The 20916-nt window shown below is 37.4% G+C and overlaps 1 protein-coding gene across 18 annotated transcripts in view; it reads right to left on the minus strand.

The window, feature by feature from the left end:
* Positions 1–20916, minus strand: part of MIPOL1 (mirror-image polydactyly 1) — a 189431-nt gene that overhangs the window by 30324 nt on the left and 138191 nt on the right. For 17 of the 18 annotated variants that reach the window (XR_011096990.1, XM_068683294.1, XM_068683293.1 and 14 more), the window contains one exon: positions 17294–17388. Coding sequence is in view for 17 of the 18 variants with exons in the window: in XM_068683294.1 (XP_068539395.1) it covers positions 17294–17388 (95 nt within the window). In the remaining variant the exon portion in view is untranslated. Of the gene's footprint in view, positions 1–9999; positions 10910–17293; positions 17389–20916 lie in introns of those variants that run through there. The other variant, XM_068683307.1, reaches the window with a different exon arrangement.

The raw sequence follows: 20916 nt of genomic DNA on the forward strand, positions 1-20916 counted from the left end.
GAAATATAGCTAGCACTGAACTGACACTTCAATTTAAATTTATTAATTTTTTAGACAGGAAAAGGTAATGTGCTATACTTCTACATGTTCAACCAATCCTCTGTTCTCTGATAGGAGCAGAAACATTTGCTCAAGAAGGAGAACTAAATTCCTATGTCACGATAATCCTTGTTCTACTGTCACAGCTGTAGAAGCATAGTAATAGATCACTCCTTTGGTTAAAGACAGTAGGGAAGAAGAGCTAAAAGGAAGAATAGGTATTTCTGTAACTTGACTAAAGACCTTAGGATCAAAATCTAGCCTCTGTATTATTCCCTTTTACAGAATATGATTGAAACAGATTGTGATGTCAAATGAACCTATCTCAGAAGTAAAAGAAAGAAAAAATCAGATGTTATGAACTGTGTTACCATCCATCTTTCAACTCCTTTGTCTGACGGACAAGTGAGGGACAAATCCATAGCACTTCTTTCTCCCTGGCAAGAGCTGCCCTCTGTTCAGTCCTCCTTAATGATAGTTGAAGTCAGCGCATTTCTTGTTGGGGACCAGGAGAAAGCCTAGTAAAAAATGACTTGAATTTTTGTATCAAGAAACTGAAGGCTGAGGTCATCAGTAGGTGCTTACACCATTCTCTGTGTCTAATAGCAAAATGCTTCCTGAAAATCTTCTTCCTTCTGATCTCTCAGAATGGAACACCAGAAGAGAAAAAGCACAATAAAATCTTACTTTATACATTCAAATTGAAGAACAAGAAGTTCCTTGAAGAGTTGAAATGAAATGAAATGAATAAAATAAGCAACCATATATAATCTAGATATTTGAAATTTTGACTTTGCTTATCTCAGTGGCCATGGGTTAGGTATGAAACAAATCCTTCAGGTTAAATTTTGAATGCAATGTACACAATTTTTGCCTTAATGAGATATGTAAGATCACATCCTCCAAATCAAGCCTATGATATGCCCTTAAGTTATTTTTTCATGGACAGCGGGTGAAAGGATGTCATTCCTCTGTTTAATCAGGAGTTAAAGCGTGTACAGTAATTCCTTATTTTCTCAATATTCCTTCTGACAAAGATAACAACCATAAGAATGGCTCCCAGCTGGCTAAACCTGACATACAGGTTTTGTTAATAAAAAAATGCATGACTTAATTAATGAAACGGATCTATTAAGACTGTCCCCCAATCTACTACAGTGGCCCCACCTACAGCTGAACTTCATATGACCTATGTTATGCAAAAAGAATTGTAATAACTTGCACTGGAAGCTGTTATAGAGGAAAGGTTGCTATGAAGAAAAAGTATGACTCAGAAATGCATACAATGCCCCTAGAGGAGAAACCTTAGTATTTTCACTTTTACTCAGTGTTTTCTTTTACAGTGTATAAATAATTGAAACTATTTTGTTAAACTGTGTAAAATTATTTCATCAAGAGTAATTATGTTTGATCTATTAGCACCTGATACTATCTATTGTCTAAATTGCTTGCATTCAATCCACGAATTAAGTCAACAGTATTAACGTCCATTACTGAAGCATTAGTTCAGTAAAAATCATTTTGAAGTGTTTTACATTATTGTTACCTTCCTCCAGGTTACATTATTGTAACCTTCCTCCAGAATAATCTTCAAAATAATTATCATTATATATATATCTTCTAGAGTTTTTAAAGGCATGTTTTTATTTAAGTTTGCAAATCTTAATCAGGATCTTTAAACTCACAGTTTACCTATTTTGTTCTGGCAAGCATAAATCTGTAGCAACCTACTCATTTTACATGGTTCTCTGTTCCTGTCTAGCTGTCCCACACTAAATGGCTATCCAAATTCTACTCCATCAACTTTGGCAGGCTCAACACCTCCTTCGCTAAACCAGTTTTCCCCCTAATCGTAAAGAGCTGCAGTATTACAAACAGAAAGAAGGAACTCTGCAGCATTTCTACAACAAAGTTATGTACATATATTCCTTGATTTGATGAAAAATTTCACTAAATCTGAACTAACTGCACTCACATATTTAGAAAGATTTTCTGTCTTGCAGCATCATCATTTCAAAGCATTTCAAATACTTGCTGCTTTTTAGCAGGGGAAATATTATGAACTATTTGAGATTACATTCTCACTCAAAGCAATGAATGCCACAGTCTTCTCCAGAATAAAAAGCTACTTTCTCTCCGTGGAATAGTAACTTTACAGTAATTTAGAGGAAGCAGGAGAAACAGTTGGTCATTAAACATTAAATGTATTAATGAGGCACTCACAGTATATCGTTTGTCTGGAAAAGGCAGTTCTGTACTTGCATTTTAGAAGGCCTGCTGCAATACAATAGCTACTGTGATAAATTTAGGTTTCCCTCACTTAACTCGTAGCAGAATGTAATAAAGAAAACTTAAATCAATGTATTTTCCAAAAATGTATGAGTAGCACTATTCACATCTTCCAGAGAGGGGAATCAAGAGGCAAAGAAAAAACATTCCAAAAGAGGCCCTTCATTTTCACTCCTCAAACAGAGACCTTTAGGACTTTATATTTACAAGTTTCTGACTTGCAACTCTGGATGAAAACAATGGTAAATCAGAATACTCAAAGCAGAAGACCCCGTAAAACACTTTGGCAACATGTAAAAATCATACATCACTGCAGATTCATGCTGCTCTAGAAGTCCTGCTTGGTTCCTAGAATCACAGAATTGCAGGGGTTTGAAGGGACTTCGAGAGATCATTGGGTCCAACTAAAGCAGGAAATCCTCAGATCTGAGCGTACACGTGGAGCACTCTGTGGCATTTTCTGACTACATGGCATCTGGAAACAGAGTTCAAGAAAACGATCCAAGAAAGAAGTGACACAGGCTATGTAGGATGCTGTTTTTTTAATAAAGGATTTATATGATTCCCTAGAGTAAAAGGAAAAGTGACTAATATGATGTCTAGTACCTTAGGAGGTATAGAGGGTAGACATAATTTCTAATGAGAGAAATTAGTTGTCTTCTCTCAAGACAATATGAATATCTTCTAATTTCCTTTCCTAGTGCTAGCTCTTCAGGAACTATCAAACCTTAAAATCATAGCACTTTGATGAAGTCTTTGTGTATCTCCTTACCCTGAAGTTCTCACTCATTTAGGTGGTTAGATCAACTGCCTAAACTTTAGGAGGCACAAGGAAATAGTAATAAAGAGAAAGTAACAAGCACACATTAGAGCACACTGAAATGGGACAGAAGGTAAATGTATCTGTTTGTAAAGACCTCCAGAAAGGGAGACATTAAGAGAAAGAGGTATGTCCACTACGTCCTGAGCTTTTAGTGTAGACTATTGTGTTGTGCAACTTACTCCAGGGAAAATGAGTTGTTAGTTTTGTCTGAGGAAAAAAAGGGTTCACAGGAAGAAGAAGGTTAAAAACATAGAGCTGTATGTTTTTCAGTGAGAATATGATTCATTTCAGAAGTCATTTCTAAAAGCAAAGAATATGATGGGTTTTTTTGGTGGACAAAAGTTTTGGGAAACACAAACCAGATATTTAACAACAAAAGGAAAAAGAAATCAGCTCACCAAAATAATGAGAATGCAAAATCTGATGTATGTTTAACAAAAGAGATTAACAACTTGCCTGTGCTTATGATAAGTAAAAATCACTGACTGTTAAAACTGAAGCACACAAAAAACCTTCAGGGAGATACCATGGGAAAGAGAAATGAAGTATGACATTCTCTGAGTAACTATGGTGTGTCTGGGGGAAGAACTTCAGTTGCTGGCCCCATCAAGTACTGACAAAAGGAATGTGAGAACTGTTCCCAAGGTGAAAGAAGACAGGGTGAACAATCCAGCTAATGAGATCACACTGAGCTAATGGGATCACTGTGACTTGCTTTGCTTCTGTTGATGTATGTCAAAACTGATTTTATTTTTTTATTTTGTATTTTATACACTCTCTTTAAGTTAGCAGTGGGCTAAATCTTGAAGGACTTTCGAGAAATTGGGAGAACAAGCATACCTTCAGATTTTATGTCTTGTATAGAGTCTATAGGGCAAGAACATCAAGTTCAGAAATTTTCAAATTGTGAGAGGGGTCTTTTCTCTGTCAGAGAAAAAAAAAAACACACAGAAAGCTTGGACTTGTTAAATACCTTATTGAACAGACATTTATTGCTACTGCTCTCACATAGACACACAGAGGTTACAGACACTTTGCATTTGCACAAGCCCCCAGTTGCTCTCTCTTGTAACCCTGCTGCAGACAACAGAATAAACCCTACTGCGCTGTAGCACCGAACCACACTATGGCACATTCATAATTCACAAGTACTGACAGGACTCGGGAATGCTATAAACAATATTATTGATTTCTAAAAGCTCTGAGAAACTTGCTTAGTGAATCAGTATCTTGTTTAGGGTATGCTGAAAATGTTCTGGAAATGATGCTAGGCCAACTCACAAGGTTTTAAGAATAAAATAGAACAGGTCGAAACAGTCAAGTGCAGATGCCTATCGTTTAATCCTCCACTGAGTGACTGGTGACCTGAAGGGGCACTTTCAGGTCCCTTCCCAGCCCCCTAAATGCAAACTCAGGTGCCTGAACTTACATATTCAAGACCGAAAATTTCGGCCACACTGTTTAACAGGCAGATCTGCTGGGAGGTCTCTTGTAACCAGATTTTTTTTTTAAAGCCTTATATTATTGGACAGATACTGGCCCAAGTCCAATCCACTACTGCAAATCCGAAGAAACAGCTCAGAGGAAACCAGCAGCCTTATTAGCTTTTAAAGATTTCATTTTCAAGAACTCAAGACCCTTTATTGACTAATGAAAGGTTGGGTCCCCAAGCCCACAGACTGATGTTGCTTGGAACATATTTTAATCATTTTGGAGTGCTAGCAGCCATCTGTCTAAAGAGCTTTGATCACATAAACGCACTCTGAACTGCAGCTTCTTCTGACTCCAAACCCTTTTCTGAAAGCTAAACAGAACCCACAGGCATGGCAACTTCAAGACACAATTCAAGGCCTTATGATGTGATAAGGCTGCTTTTATTATTTAGCACATCATTAGGTTTAATGACACCACAGATAACAGATATACTAAAAAGATACCATTGTCATCTCCTGTCTTGTAACAGTAATATCCAACTGTGAGTACACTTTGTTTCTACCCGACACTTTTTTTTACTATGTTATTTTCGAAGAATAAAATAAAACTAAATGAAATAAAACATTTTTCTCCTGCCACAAGTGCCAGAAATACTAACAAAACAAATACATGACAAGTAAATAATAAAAAGTCAAATGAGCACCCTTCTTTTTTTCACTACCACTTTCCTACTTTGTTTTGAAAAAAAGATACAGAAGACGAGCAAACAAATCACAAATAAACTACTGTATTCATGGTTTATTCTATTGGCTGTTGGGCAGATACTGTTTACACATAGGAGTCTGGTTTGGCCAGTACTGAATACAAATTTACATTGAAAAGAGAGAGATCCCTTGCAGTTACAGCTTTTATGATGTTAATATTTACAAACATTTTACACAATTGTCCTAATTATTTCATACACAAACTCTTGAAACAATTTGGGCACCTCAAAGCTTACTTTGTGGTGGCCAGTGTTTTCATCCTGCTGTCTAGTGAATGATGCAGATACATGCTATTAACTTCACAAGCTTGGAAGCAACAATGTCGAGCATGAATCAAAAATCTTGAAATTATCAGAGCCAATAAATTTCTCTCTCAAAAAAAGCAGCAGCCCTAGAGACTAAAAAAGTGACAAGAACTGCATAAAATTTCCTCTCCTGAAGACAGAAGAGACACAGATGGTGGATTCTGTGTTGCAGACCTTGACTTCATTTGCTCTAATCACCATCAGCCTCAGTGGACTGCACCCTGGGATTCCAGGACTTGTGGGTTTCTCTTCCTTCTGAGATCTGATTACCGGCCCTTCTATTCACTGAGGACACTAGCCACCAGTTGCCAAAAGAAAATGTTGCCATCAGACACTGCAATGTTGTATTTCTCAGTTCAGTAGCCTTCATGCTAACTGTGGCCAGTTAGGTGTGTGAAAAAGGAGAAATTAAGAAATAAAGCCCTTACCAAGCTTTAGGGCATAGTGAAAAAAAAATTCTTCCTTACTCCCAAGCATGCTTTCAAACCTACTGCAAATTAAAAAAAAATAAGTTCAATTATATTAGCTAGAGAGGCTGTGAAGAGTTTTGCTTCTGACGTGACACAAGAGGAGACCCCATGTGCTTGTCTGTCCACCTGGCAGAGAGGGATTTTTCAGGCTGCAGTATGGCAAAATGTTTTCCTTCAGCAATTTCTAGTCCCTTGCCTACTAACGCTTGTTCCTGCTTCTGTGTCACTGTTTGCCACCACTTCTGTGTTGCCAGTGAAAACATATGTGGGTGGTCGTGCTTTAATCTGTATTACTGATATAGAACAGGTTCAAAGCAGACAAAAACAAGATGTGAAGTAGCTCAGGTAGGGGAAGAAGTACTTTAAAATCACTTTGATGTCAAAGAAAATAGATCACTGATTATTCACTTGGAATAATTTCCTACCTGCCCTCCTCTGGCTTTTCCTTCAATGCTCACAGCCAGACAAGCTTCTCTGCCAGTGAGACAGCAGTGCTGCCCTGCTGCATACATGTGTTGGTCTTGGTGGCAGTGGAAAAAAACTAACCGTGTGCTCTGGGCCAGTTCTCCTTCCCCTCCTAACAATATGAACCACAGCTTATAAATGAAAAACATTACTAATATATTGCATTTTACTCAAATATTTCAGAGGCTGAGGATTGTGCAGATCCCAGCAGGCCCATTTCTTCACTGGAAAACTGACTGAAACCTTCAAGTCCATCCCTACACCTGACATTAAAAATGAAAGCCGCCACACCTATGCTGAAGGAATTATCCATACCAGATGAATAACACACCATTATGTAATTCTGGACATAACATTAAAAACCCCCAGTTTCCAAAACACAGATCTCTATCTGTTAGCTAGAAAAGTAGCCTGGGGATGTACAAACAGAGAACTTTCCAGTGAAAGGCATCAACAGGACACGCATGTAGCAACTCAGTAAAACCTCTGAAAAAAAACAACAACAACAAACAAACAACTGAATAGAAAAAAATATCTTACTCTCAGCTTCTCTGTTAACACAATAGGTAGGCAGTCCTCTGGCTCATTTTCTGCCACAGGCAGAGGATTTCTCTTCCCACCTGAATTCTTACTTGTTTCCTAAACAAAGTTTTCCAGTGACTCAACTGGGAGCAGGGCTAAACCCAAAGTAAGGAAAGTAATGTTATGTCTAGCACTGCCTGAAATTTCTTCATGCAGACAGTCTTCTCAACAAACAAATGTTTTTTACTGGCAGATGTATATTCCAGTGAAAAAAAAAAAGTTGGCTTCCTGTGGCAAATTTCTAAGTGAAAGATTTCCTGTTACCTTCACATTTCACTTTAAATGCTGTTTTGCTTCAGTTCTTCAGCTGAAGAGAACTGAATCAAAACATAAGTCAAAATGATGTTTTTTTTTCACTGAATTGAATTTTAACATAAAAACATGTCCTGTGAAAATCAACAGAAAACAAATGACATTTAAAGTCCTTCTGACAATGTTACTACGTTATTTCTAAGTATCATGGTCATAGCAAAAGAAATTCCCATTAATATAATGTTTTATTGGAAAGTCAAATTCTTTTCATTCTAGTTTTAGATTTTCTTCAGAATTTCTTATGGGAAAATTTGTCTTTCAAACATCTTATTACACACATCTTTCTTCTGTATTTCTCTAACTTGCTCTAGAGAAGGATTTTTCTAATCCTGTGTCTGTTTTCCTTCCCTGGTTTTAAAGTAAGAGGACCTACATTTTGATACTCCATAGATCTCTAAAGGCATGACGGAAAATGGTAATACTTCATTTTATACAAATAAAGAAGCTGAGAAAGAGATTAGTGATGTGAATTAACAACATTCATTCAGCATTTCAGTTGCAGAACCAGAACATTTAGCCTCTGGTCACATACCCTTTCCACCAGGTAACAGCCTTCATAATCCTGCAAATGCTCTGTACAACTTTTCCAACATTTTTTTTTCAAGTATATATATATATATATGTATAAAACAGATATTAACTTCTCTGATCTCAACATCTTAATTTTTACAAGTACTTCTACAGCAGTATACTTTACATTAATAATCTGCTCCAAACTATCAGCAGTAGTCAGCTGGTTGCTTGTAGGTGGTTATTCCAGAGACTTAAACCTTTCTTCCAATAATTCCACTTTATTAGGCTTTAACAAATTTGAAAAACAATTCCTAGAAACCTCTAGCTAAGTACTTATTCCAAAAAGCACAGAACAAAATTACACTTCTTAGACTTTTCAGCTCACTGAGAAACCAAGGAAGTCATAACAGAAAACCACAGAGAACCAAGGTGAAACAGAGGGGGAAGAGAATCAGCCTGAACCAGGGAGAGCTGTTAACAGAAAGTCAGCCGGCGCTGCATACAGAGTCACAGGACCATATCAGCATCCACTGGCAAGGAATTCCTTTCTGTCAAGCAAATCCCTGCTCTTAGAGAAGAGCAGAAACTCATCTGAAAAGGTCTATAACAGCAACATTGACAAGGTAATCATTCTTTTAGTTCAAGTTACCCCAGAGAAGCAGATAGGAAGAAGTCTGTGCAAGTCTGATGAAATACAGTATAATACGCTGCAGGGTGCTTCTAGCTTTAATGTTTTTGGCACAACAAAGGGCAGGTTGGTCCACAACAAGTTTTAAAAATTGGAGAAAGATTTCCAATATAACACACTCAGTAACAGACATAGCCCAGGGAATAGTCCGAGTTAAAACCCCATCACAGAGCATGTTAATCACTTCAGTCCATGCTCTCTCTGCCCACATTCCTCCTCAGACCTGCTGCTTAGTGTTTTCTATTGGCAAAGCACCTCTGAAGGACAAGAGCCAGCCCATGGAAACATTAAGCACAAAGATTTCATGGAATATAGGTCAGACCAATCCATGCCTGAGTCAACAGCAGCACAAGGCAATCTGAGTGTGCTACATCCACCCCAGGGCTCGTTACAGGGATGGCGTGGGCTAGCTTGTTCCACCAGGCAGCTGGGATCTCTGACAGTTCAGTGCTTCCTCTCCCTCTAAGTTTTTATAAATCACTAAAGCTCAGAAGGAAATTATTTTTCCAGGCTGCAATTTTTTTTTTTTTCTTTCCCCCCAATATGATGGGAATATCTCTGAAATCATGTCAGGACAAAAAGAGAAACTTTCAAAAACTTTTGTGTCTGTTTTGTTGTGTGTGTGTCTCTAAATGAATGAGAGAGAAGAAGCTCAGAAACCACTGCTGGCTAAGATATTCCACTGGGAGGTAAAACAAAACAAAACAAAACAAAACAAACAAACAAACAAAAAATCCCCCCTCCAAACAGGCTCAGACACTGCTCTGCCTTTTCATCGCCTGCCAAATAGGTGCTGTAAACACCAAGCCTATGATCTATACTGGAGCCTCTCTCTACCATCCCTATTCTGGGCAAATGGTCAAGTGTTAACTGCATATGAGAGTCTGGTCTGACACACTCCCAAGAAAGCTCACTATCCACTGATTTATAAGGTCAGTCTCCCTGGCATTTATTGCTAGAAATTAAAGCAACTGCAGAAGGAGACACCAATCAATTCCAGGCTAGAGAACATGAAGTCTAGGAATGGGGCAAGGGGAAAAGGATAATAAATTCAATAAAATGTGAAATACATAAGGATAACAAGAAATACAAGGCAGGAAAGAAAAAAAGAGGGGCTTACCAGTGGGAAAATGCTTGCAGAGCTACAAAGTGTGAAAGACCCCACCAACCTAAAACAGCAATACTTTTGGGTCTGCAGAACTTCAATGGAAATTGGCATGATAACCGAAGGAGAACTAGAACCTGCAGGCTCTAAATCCCGACCAATTTCAGCACTCAGTTCAATAAACTGGGAGAATGCACATTTATTTAGGTAAAATAAATAAATATAAAGGGTGGGGGTTAAAACTTTATTCAGTGCATGTTGAAACCTTCCATAGAAAAAATCAGTGGGACTTTATATGTAGAGAATCAACTAAGAAATATAGCTTAGGTCACAGCCGAGTTTTTTCAGAGTAACAGAAAAAAAAAACAAAAACCTTAGTATCCCCTTACAGAGCCTTTTTTTTTTTCTATATGTTGGGCTCGGTAACACTGTAGAGGGTTAGGTTCCTTCGCAAGAAGACATATTGCACTATCTCCAACTGTATAATACATGCCAGCATCTCATCTGTTTGATATAAAAGAGAACCTCTCCTTTGCTTAGAAGTGGGAGATTTACTTAGCTCAAGATTTACATTTGATGTCAGTGTCTGAAAGCCTTGGATAAAACAGAAGTTACTGCTGCAGGGACACAGAATACTGAAAACACAGCTGTTGTCTTCTATCCTGATCTCCCCAAAATTGCTCTGCAAAAGTAACAGTATGTTTACACTGATACCATACACTGTCTAGTCATTCTTCTTAATGACCATAACTAGCCACATTATAGTAAGTTTAAATCAACTAATACTGAAACAACAGCAGTGTCAGAATTCCAGTGTGCAGACAGAATGAAAAGAGCAGGAAAATGAGTCAATGGACATAAAAGAAAAAGTGAGGAAAAAAAAAACAGCAATGGAAAGACCAGTTCTCTCAGGTAAACTGCAGTGGCAAGTGCTCAAGGTATCTTGCTTTAGCTGCAGAGGAAGGACTGAGATCACTGCTCTGCACTCATGGCTGCAGCCTCAGTCATCCCAGTGTAAATGGGTTCCAGTTAATTCGGACTGAGAAACTGGACATTAAAGGAACCCCATCTCCTGCTGCACATCATGTCACCCTGAGATAAATCTGGACTGGAGAAATCTCTGAAAAAGACAGAGGTGGCAAATCAGAGAGGCTGAAATATTTGAGCAGGGGACAGTCAGAGAACAGTAGACTAAATATTTAGGCAGTTGTATTCTGATTTACTTGCCACTACTGTCCCCGTGAACTACACAGAATATAAGAGGATGACTACTCATGTTACGTAGAATAATCTATAGCTTATAATAGTCCTTACAACTGGAACAAGAGGACAGTCTAACAGCAAGAATTATGCTGTTACATATCCTTGGAACAGGGATCCTTGTTACAGGCCCATGGAACAGGGATGAAATGGTATCACTCAAGTATTATAATCCATAACATTGGCCATGAACCTTAAGAACATGTAAATTAACATGCACCATTATATTCAGAGCTTGAACAGAATACAGCCTTTTTCTTTTTCCCAGAAGTGCAAATACTGCCTTGCAAAGCATATTTCTTCATCTATTTCTCCTGTTATAGGGTGATTTATTTCTGTAATTAAAATGAAAATTAAGTTTGTCCCTGTGCTTATATGTTTTTCATTTGAGGAAATCATAAAAAACTCTTGATTCGTTTCTCTTTCAAGTCTATCAATTTCAATCGTTAAAAATATCAACCTGCACATCATTTTACAACAGACTTTGTGGGAAAAAGAATATATGTATCTCCATAAAATCAATTGTTTTTTCAACTGTTTGCTCATGTTACATAAATCATGAATCCCACTTTAAATGAATCATCATCAGCATCAGAAGCTTTTAGATTAAAAACTTAAACCTTTTTAATAAATTTTAAAAATGATACAACTGGTTAGGGAGCAACAATTCTGTTTGCAATGCTGATGGAGAAGCTACCCATATTGACTGAATGTCTGCTTCTAAAAATATTTATTTCAGATCATAGTGCTTACTATTAGAAGGGGTCTCACTGAAGTTAGACTTCTGTTTCATTAATGAAAACTGTCACATAGTTGTAAAGATACCTTTTTCTTGCATGGTGGGTATACCTTGCAGATCCTAAATACTCTGCAATGTACAACTCTTGAGACTGTGACATGCACCTGCCCTTAAAACTCCATCTCTACTAACTATGATCTTTCTTTCAGATCTTTACTTAATCTCAGCATCAGGAGAGTAAAAAATAATTATTAAATTTGATTTTATTGTTGCAAGTTTTTTTAAATGTCTGTTTATTAGGAAATTCACTGAAGTAAATGTACGTTTGTGACTTCCAGCCTGTAGTTATTTCTGCATCTTATACATTTCAACTGCATCTTATACATTTCAACTGCAAATTGGAAGAACCTCTGGATAAAAATTTTTTGCAAAGTTTTTACTGTCCTTCCTCCCCTGGGAACATCAGACTTGGCAAATACATAGCTTTTAGAGTACTGGATTAAATCACAAAGGAAGCTCTTATATATCATTGAAATAACTACTCACAGTTACTACATGCATCCTTAAATTTTACCTTACAACCCTTATTAACTCCTGCTGCTGAACATACCAATTCTTATTCTTAGCAGTTTCATTCAAAGGCGTGTAAACTGACACAAATATATATTTCTTATACATCTTGTACAGCAAACAGTAGTTTTAATGAACTGAGTCTCACTGCCTCTGACACCAACATGAAACCTATAAAAAACATACTTTTAAGTACCCCTACATTTACATTTTGCTCTTTTATCTTTCATTACAATGGGGGTTGACATCTTAGAGGTGTACATTTTGCTGTACTAGTTATACTCTGTTCAAATTATTTGCCTATGAAAACCCCTGTTGCCAGAGATTTTCATAGATTTTTTTTTTTTGATTTGGAAAAATATATATGTACTTCCCTGTATAGAGATACATTTCTCATGCACAGCTGTGCTGTTTTATCTAATATGTGGAAAAAATAATCAGTATGCAACAGCATATATCTCTGTCAGCATTTTTATGTGTAGCAAAAGTATACTTCTGGAGCACTGTTGAAATACAAGGAAACTGATTATAAAAATGGACAGACCATATAACTGAAAAGATTAAAAACATATGACGACATTCAAACAACAGAACTATGTGAGAAAGTGGTAGTGGGATTAACACTCCTTCATAGTTCAAAACTGATTATTTGGATATAGCCTTCCTCAGTCATTGATGATCTACGATTTGCATTAATCCCTAGCTTAAAGAGCATTGCGGTGAAACAATTTTCCTCGTAAGCCAGAAATTCTATACTGTTCCTAACTGTTATGCAAATTTTCATTTCTGATATGCATTTTGATGTTACTCTACAGAAAATCCATTTTTCCTTTTGAGACATTACACAGGAACAATATAAAAAGAATAAACAGAAGCAGAGAACTTGCCCAACTTTATTCTGAGCCAACTTCCTCTCCCTTCTGTGTCTGACTTAGATTTCTCTTCCTTTTCACTTTTTCCTCATTTTTACTTCTCTTTCCCTTTAAAAAGAGACAGATTATTTCTGGGATGTACTGTCTTTTAAGAAAGTCAAAATTCAAGTGCAAATCAATCTTTTATTGCACAAAGTTCATTTTAATTTTGGTTTGGATGTTCCTGTCTTCCATGAAACTCCTGTTCCAGCTAGGAGTCACTTTCTGCTTCAAAAGACTGGGTTACTCTGGACTTTATTAACTTTATCAGTGGAAATCTCCAAGGATGGAGACAGCAAAACCTCTCCGGACAACCTGGTCTGTTGCTGAACATCCCTTGTGTTGAGAAAGTTTTTCCTTACCATAGAATCACAGATAGAATCACAGAATCGTTTGGGTTGGAAGGGACCTTAAAAGACCATCTAGTTCCAATCCTCCAGATCTGGGCAGGGACACCTCCCACCAGATGGCCCAAAGCCCCACCCAACCTGGTCTTGAAGCCTGGAACTGTCTTGTTCCAATTCAAGTCTGTTGTCTCTCACCCTCTTGCCATGCAGAACTCTGAAGGGCCCATCCATCCTGACAACCTCCTCATAGATACAGGTAGGGTTCTATTAGGTTCTCTGAAGCCGCCTAAGAAATATATAAATATAATACATATATATATATATGTGTGTGTATTTTTTTTTTCCCAGGCTTATGCTCAGAAGCAGTACTCAGTCTCTTTTTACAGGGCAAATGTTGCAGCCCCCTGACCATACCATCTGTCCTCTGTAGAAGTTAAACTAATTTATATAGCTTTGTTGTATTGGGGGCATAAAAATGTATGCAGTGTCTAGATACCAGGGATCATCTTCCTTGAGGGAAAAAAAAAAAGAAAAAAAAAAAGAAGGATTTTTTGCACTTGTTTCCTTCCTTTCAGCATGTCTGTGTATATATACAGTTGCATGTTCACACATACAGATAATCTGGAACTAAATATCTCTTCCCTGATTTTGTATAATGAAAAGATATTAAAGATATTCAGCCTTTTCTGGCTTATACTAATATTCATGAAAGACAGATCAGTATAAAGATACACATTTTAGTGTTACTGTTTGCACAGGTAAGCCTTCAAAAGTTAACATATGCTGATAGTTGTTACATTTATGCTCAAACCCCTAAAATGTTGCTGTGCATGTAGGCACAGCTTCAGGTATCTATAGTACACTTTAACATTAGCCTCTAGTAGTTTTTTTTCTTAAATTTGTTTCTTCTAGATTAAAGGATGATGTGGAAGTCTTGGTCCAAACAAGGAAACAAATGAGAAGTAGGAGAAAATACTTTTTTAAGGCCAAGGAATACCTAAGGGGAGAACCAGGAGAAGGCACCAAATGGTGCCAAAATTCCCAAGCTGCTGTCATAGTGGGCAAGGCACCACAGAGATGACAGAAAGTGGGAGAATTTGGTAAAAGAAAGAGGGAGCAGTAGGTGAAGTAAATGTGCAGTCTGTGTAATAAGATATCTCACTGCAGTTCTGTGGTTCAGATGAGGAGTGGAACATGTGTGAAGGCCCATATTGTGATTCCTGGGGAGCTCTAAAGTCCAAAAGAGAAATAACTCCAAGTTAAGGTTGTCTTAAAGAGCAAATCATCTTGCCAATTCACTTGGATCAAAGCATCAAACTTCCATCTCAGTCCAAAACAGACTCCCTGAAAAATACTCTCAGTACTTAATGTTATACCTACAATCAGTAAAAGAAAATAAAAAGACCTAGTAGACATCTACACAAGTAATTCTTAAATAGGCTCCACATATACAAAAACAATAAGTTTTTGGTCAGTTAGTTGGCCTGAGAAAATGCATTGTTTTGTCATTTATGATTATTGTCGTCATCTCACACTCGGTCTGATATAGTTCCCTAACGTTTTACACACACATGCCATATACTCTTTTCTTCATCTACTTCATTTAGTATGCATTCAAAGTAATGCCGGACTACTGGATGACAGAGGCTGCAGATATTCATGCACCATATGTGAAACTGCAACTGAAATGTTAAGATGTTTCTAAGAATCTTTTTAATTCATTTCTAGCCAAGGCAAAAGATAGACCTAAGACTTCAAACATCACTACTTAAGTACTTACAGGAGTCTTTCTTGTTCCCTTTTACATTACTCAACAGATTCAACTCTAGGTGGCTTTCCAAACAGTGTGCTTGCACATGTAGTCAGTGTATCTTAAACAGAGAGCTTGTGGAATCTTACCATGAAGATAATTCAAATACGGTCTGGACAAGGGCCTGGGCAACTGCTCTAGGTGGCCCTGCTTGAGCAGGGTTGGCCCATATGACTTCTAGAGGTCCCTGCCAACCTCAGCTACTCAAGGACTCTGAGTTACATCCACTTTAGGATGCATTAGAAAGAAGCATCCTTTAAGGACAGTGACATAAGAGATAAAGTCATTTTCAGTGTTTTGAATTACCGTGTAACTGGCATAATTTAGTAGTAATAAAAAGTTCTTGACCCACAGGTTATTCAGATGACAATTTTCACACCTTATGAGTAAGTCTTATAAAACACCATAATCAAACTTATAATGAAATTTTTCCCTGTTCAAAGTAAGGGCCATAAATTAATAGTGTGCTACATTGCAATGGTGATTCGAAGTCATTATTATATTCTGAGATTTAAAGTATGCACTAGAGTTAACTGCAGCTGCTCTCTACTACTCGTGTTAAATATTATATGTTAGAGCAAACCTGACACACTGTATTAACAACTCAGAAGTCAATGACAAATCTCCTACAACATGCAGACCAACACAAGTAAGTTTAAATTTCTGAAATATCAATATAAAAATTGCATTTCTTTTTTTAAATTATTCTACAAATCCCATTTAAGTGAGCAATAAGGATACTATAATAAATTCTTTCTATCTTGGTAAATCATACCATAATTTGCGCACACACTAAATGCTGACCAAATTCATTAAAAGCAATAATCACAAATTGCTTGGGGTTTCTATTCACTATTAACAGGTTTTAAAGAAATGCCTATGAGATTTAGGAACAGAAGTTGTTTTTGAGACTTCCCTCCAAGGTTTTAATAAACTTAATGAGAAGGGGAAACTCTAAAAACCTCTAGAAATATGAGTATTTTCCACTTGTAAATGCTGGAACACTGAAAACACACACAGTTCTGCAACTGCAAATGTTTTTTAGTCATAACTAACTAGTTCCCTTTATTTCCCATGAACATAATATTCACACTACATTTATTATTTACCTCTGCAGCCCACATCCCTCATCACAGACATTCAGCCTTCAGATTCACAATTTTCTGCTGTGTTGATGCCAATTCTCTTGCCTCTGACCTGCTGGCAGCTCTGTACCCCCTCTCACACAGGAGGTCAGGATGAAATGAGAGCTGTAACCCAACATCACTCCATAAAACAACCTAACTCCTTCACTGGACCACACAGAGCTTTTCCTTAGGGACTACCATCCACTGATCCATGCAAATGTTCAGTGCAGCCATCTAAATTAATGAGAGAATGGCTCTTTCTGTTGTTCTACATACTGCTACAGAATATAAGGAATTAAAACACGTCCATTATGTTGGGAGTTAGAAAACAGTGTTTTAAAATTACAGATTATTTTAAAATCTATGTTGATAAGGTTGCATATGTGCAAACAACCAGGGAAGAAATAAGCATTTATACCCACTGCTTCTTTTCTCCTCATTTTTTGTAGTGAATGCATCACTATTACACAGATATTTCATTCTTATGAGAATTAACTGCCAGCAACTTTCCCCTTCCCTTAGAAAAAAAGCTAAAGAATATTTAGGCTACAAGAAATGGACTTCTATTTCAAAGAGATGGTTGGTGAGCAGTAAAGCAGAAATGCAGCCTTGATTCATTGATGCATTCACATTTCCAACAAATACCTATTTGATAAGGCTATTTCCTCACTTAGAGTCAGACATCACACAGAAAATTTCCCCTATGAGTCACTGATTTATATGAGTATTAATTATTTTACCTGTAGTATACATGCAATCTCTCCATTTCTTCTTCTAATTTTTTGCACTGTTGAAGAGCCGCCTCTTTTTCCTGTTGCAAGGCTATCAATTCTGCCTGAAAAATGATAAACAAATGATAAACACTTTCTTCAGAATACCCATGTTGCTTTGAAAACATAAAAATCCTTTGTGCATTCATTTCAGCCGTGCTTTATTGTAATACATGTATTATGTTATACTATTCTCTAATGTTGGCTATGTAATTTTTATGAAAAATTCCTTTCTTCTTGTAGCATTGAAATTGTTTCTTGTTCTTTTTCCTGACAGGATCATGTTTTGAATGGTTTTCCCTTGCATATACAGTAAACTTTTTGAATGGTTAAGGTTAGCTATATTCAGTTGTCACATGTTTCTCAGCAGTTTTCATATTTATATAATGTTCCTAGTGCAAAATTGTGTTGACCAACATACTTTGCAGAGAGTGGAGCAAAGCACTCAGCCATCAACAACTGATGTGCAACTCTTGTTCTGCATATGGCTCTCACGCATTGCAGCTCCTGTACCGGGAGCCACCTGATGCTCCCAGCTAGGACTGCTGAGACCAGCACTGCTGGGCTGCTCCAGGAACTGGCGGCCCTCTCATCCAGGACCTGGTTCCTAGTGGGGTGAGGAACCCCCAAGGAACCACTGTCATCTCCCACCTGTGCACCATCCCGGATGTTCCCCCTCCCTTTGTTTATTCACACTGTGCTGTGAACGGCTTGTGACTCATAACCATTATGGAAATTGCCTGTGTGGCTTGTAAGGTCAGGAAGGTAGCCAGCCTCGACATGGCACTACGGTTAAAGAGGAAGTAGGAGAAATAAGTACTCATGCATATTTAATGTTGCCTTACAGTTTAATCAACATTAATTTTAAAATGTCCTATTTCAATAGCACTGCAGAACTCCCTTGAGGGCCCAGATACCATATAAATTATCTTATAATCAGTGGATGATTAATTGTTGTAACAACAAATAAGACGGGACTTGCCCAACAATTCTTTGACACATGAGCCTGAGCATTTGGCTGGTTTCCAATGTTTTTAATGCATGGTGTAAGTTATTAATTGTACAAATTGTAGAGCCCCAAACCAAGCGGTACGTGTGTGAGAAATGCTGACGGTGAATTCTGCCAACTCCTCAGGACAGTGTTGTGGAACAGTTTCTCAGTAAATTGAAGACTTGTTACATGAGCGATGAACACTTGAAGGGAATGGCACAGAATTCAGCTCCAAGCTTTGCCAGGCTCACTGTATAATCATGAACAACTCTGTTTGTATACCTCAAAATCCCTCTCCTAAAACAGGACTCACACTTGTTGTTTCCTGCACATCTATTAAGACTATATGTCTTCAAGGCAGGTGTTTTACTGTTTACTGTCAACTCCCAGTCATCTATGGGCAATTTATCCTGCTGGTTGATTAATCATGTCCTGGATACATGGCTGACTCCTGGCAAATTTTACCAAACACAGCCCTGCACAAATGCAGCCACACAACCAGTCTCTGCGCTGTGCTGCTCAGTGGGTCATTCATGCATTACCCAGGGTTTTGCATTATTGAGGTACAAAACCCACTGCTGCAGCTGTTCCTGTAACAGATATTCATAAAACGTTAACAGGAATTTCTTTGGAGAATAAAAACAAACTTTCTTACTCTATGGAGCATTCCTACAGCTTGAAAAGCAGAAAGCGTTAATGTTTAACCTCCAAGTGACAGTGGTATAGAGCTTCAGATACTGAAAACAATGTACTGGATGCTGGCAAGCCCTAACTCCTGCCATCAAGAGGTTAAAATCCTCTGCAGGTGAGCCGCTTGCCTGGTGCTGCTTGCTGCCTTGCAAGCAGAACGCACAGAACACAAGAATGTCAGCCAAACCAAGCTATTTTCTATAATTATACTGTACTGAAGGTGAAACAACATTCTTAAAAATTGGAAAACATGCTTGAATCAAAGTAGGTGGTTTGTTCTAGAGGCCAATAATTAACATCCTTGCCAATTTTCAGTGTACTGTGAAGTGTGATTGAAATGGTAGACTGAAAGGAAATGTGTGCAGCTGACACACCTACTCACAGGGAGATTAACGGCTGGTCTCTTTGGAGAACTATCATAAAAAATACACCTAACTTGCCACTCACTTTTCAGGACAAAAGTCAGAAGGCACTTGTGTCTGGAGACTCTTATTTGTGTCAGTTTTCAGCAAACAAAGCTGCATTGATTTGACTGGGTTTGAGCCTAACTTACACCAGTAAATGTAACAGCAGAATCATGTCGCTTGGGTTTAAAAAACAAAAACAAAAAACCAAACCAAACCAACAATGAAAAAAAAACAAACAAAAAACAAACACCAGGAAACATCTACGACAACTGAAGGGAAGAAATGAAGGCATTTGCTAACCTCCTGAAAAGCATGTAGTAGGTTGATACTAGGGAGCAACATGAGAGCAACAAGAATTCCAGTGCAGAAACTTTTGTGTATGATATGCAGCTATGCAAAAAAATGGCTTATTCGCAGGCCTGAAGAGTGGTAAACACAAATAGATGACTCAAATATCCTCACAAAACAAAGATGTCTTCCTTCACAAGGAGGAGGAAAGCAGAACAACATCCATAATGAAATTAAACTGATAACTAAAATAATGGTGCCTGGATTACTATAAAATATTTGGAAGACTCCTATAATATACATTGAAATCCATCCACAGCGCACATGGCAGAAGTCCTACATGAGCTCACCTCTAGTAATAACAATAGCTATTTGGGAACTTTTTAACAAAATATTATTCCTTTAGAAAATGTCACGATGTGGAAATCACGAGTTCTCACAGAAATGTATCAGTTTTGATTAATTTTTTTTTTGGAAACTAGGGGAGAGAAAGAAGAAAAACAAAAAGAATTACACTTAGATTCCTCTGGTGGAGGCTTTCCCTAGAAAGCACATCTAGCAGAGAGGTCAGTCACTGCTTTGGCATATGGGCCACCCTCAATGAAGTTTCTGTTTAACCCTGAAAAGTTATTCTGATAACTGGGATACGGTCTCTTTCTCACAATTTTGTTTTGCCCAACAATTCTAATGCTTTCATATTTGGTTTAATGTGGTTAGATCCTTCCCTCTTCTGTCTCCCAACCTAATCTAGTGAAAAAGAAAATTATTGTTTCTACACTTCTCTTATGTTTCATTTTAGCAGTTTCTTGTAGAAAAATTAATTTTCTCAATTAAATAAAATTTAAAAGCTAATTGCTCCATATCAGACTTAGCAAAGCCAGATCTTGAATAAGAAAATCTCTTTTTTTGAAATACACTTGCCTGTGCTTCAAAATATTTAAAGGAACAATGCTACATGTTTTCTTAACCCAGTGGTGGGAAAAATTCAAAACTAAAGCAAAGGAAAACAGAGTTTTTATCTGTTCCTATCTCCACTAGGGCAAACATGAACACCCTCAACTCTGCTCTAAATAGAAAGAGGTAGGAATACAGCATCCTATGCTGTCAGGTTCCCTATGGGTAAGAGATGACTTTCACAATGCCTTTCTGCACACAACAGAAAGAAAAAGCATTCAATGAATGTGAATAACAAAGCTTAATAGCTTCATCTTCTTACT

The sequence above is a fragment of the Anas acuta genome, chromosome 5 (assembly GCF_963932015.1).
Source record: "Anas acuta chromosome 5, bAnaAcu1.1, whole genome shotgun sequence".
NCBI lineage: Eukaryota > Metazoa > Chordata > Aves > Anseriformes > Anatidae > Anas > Anas acuta.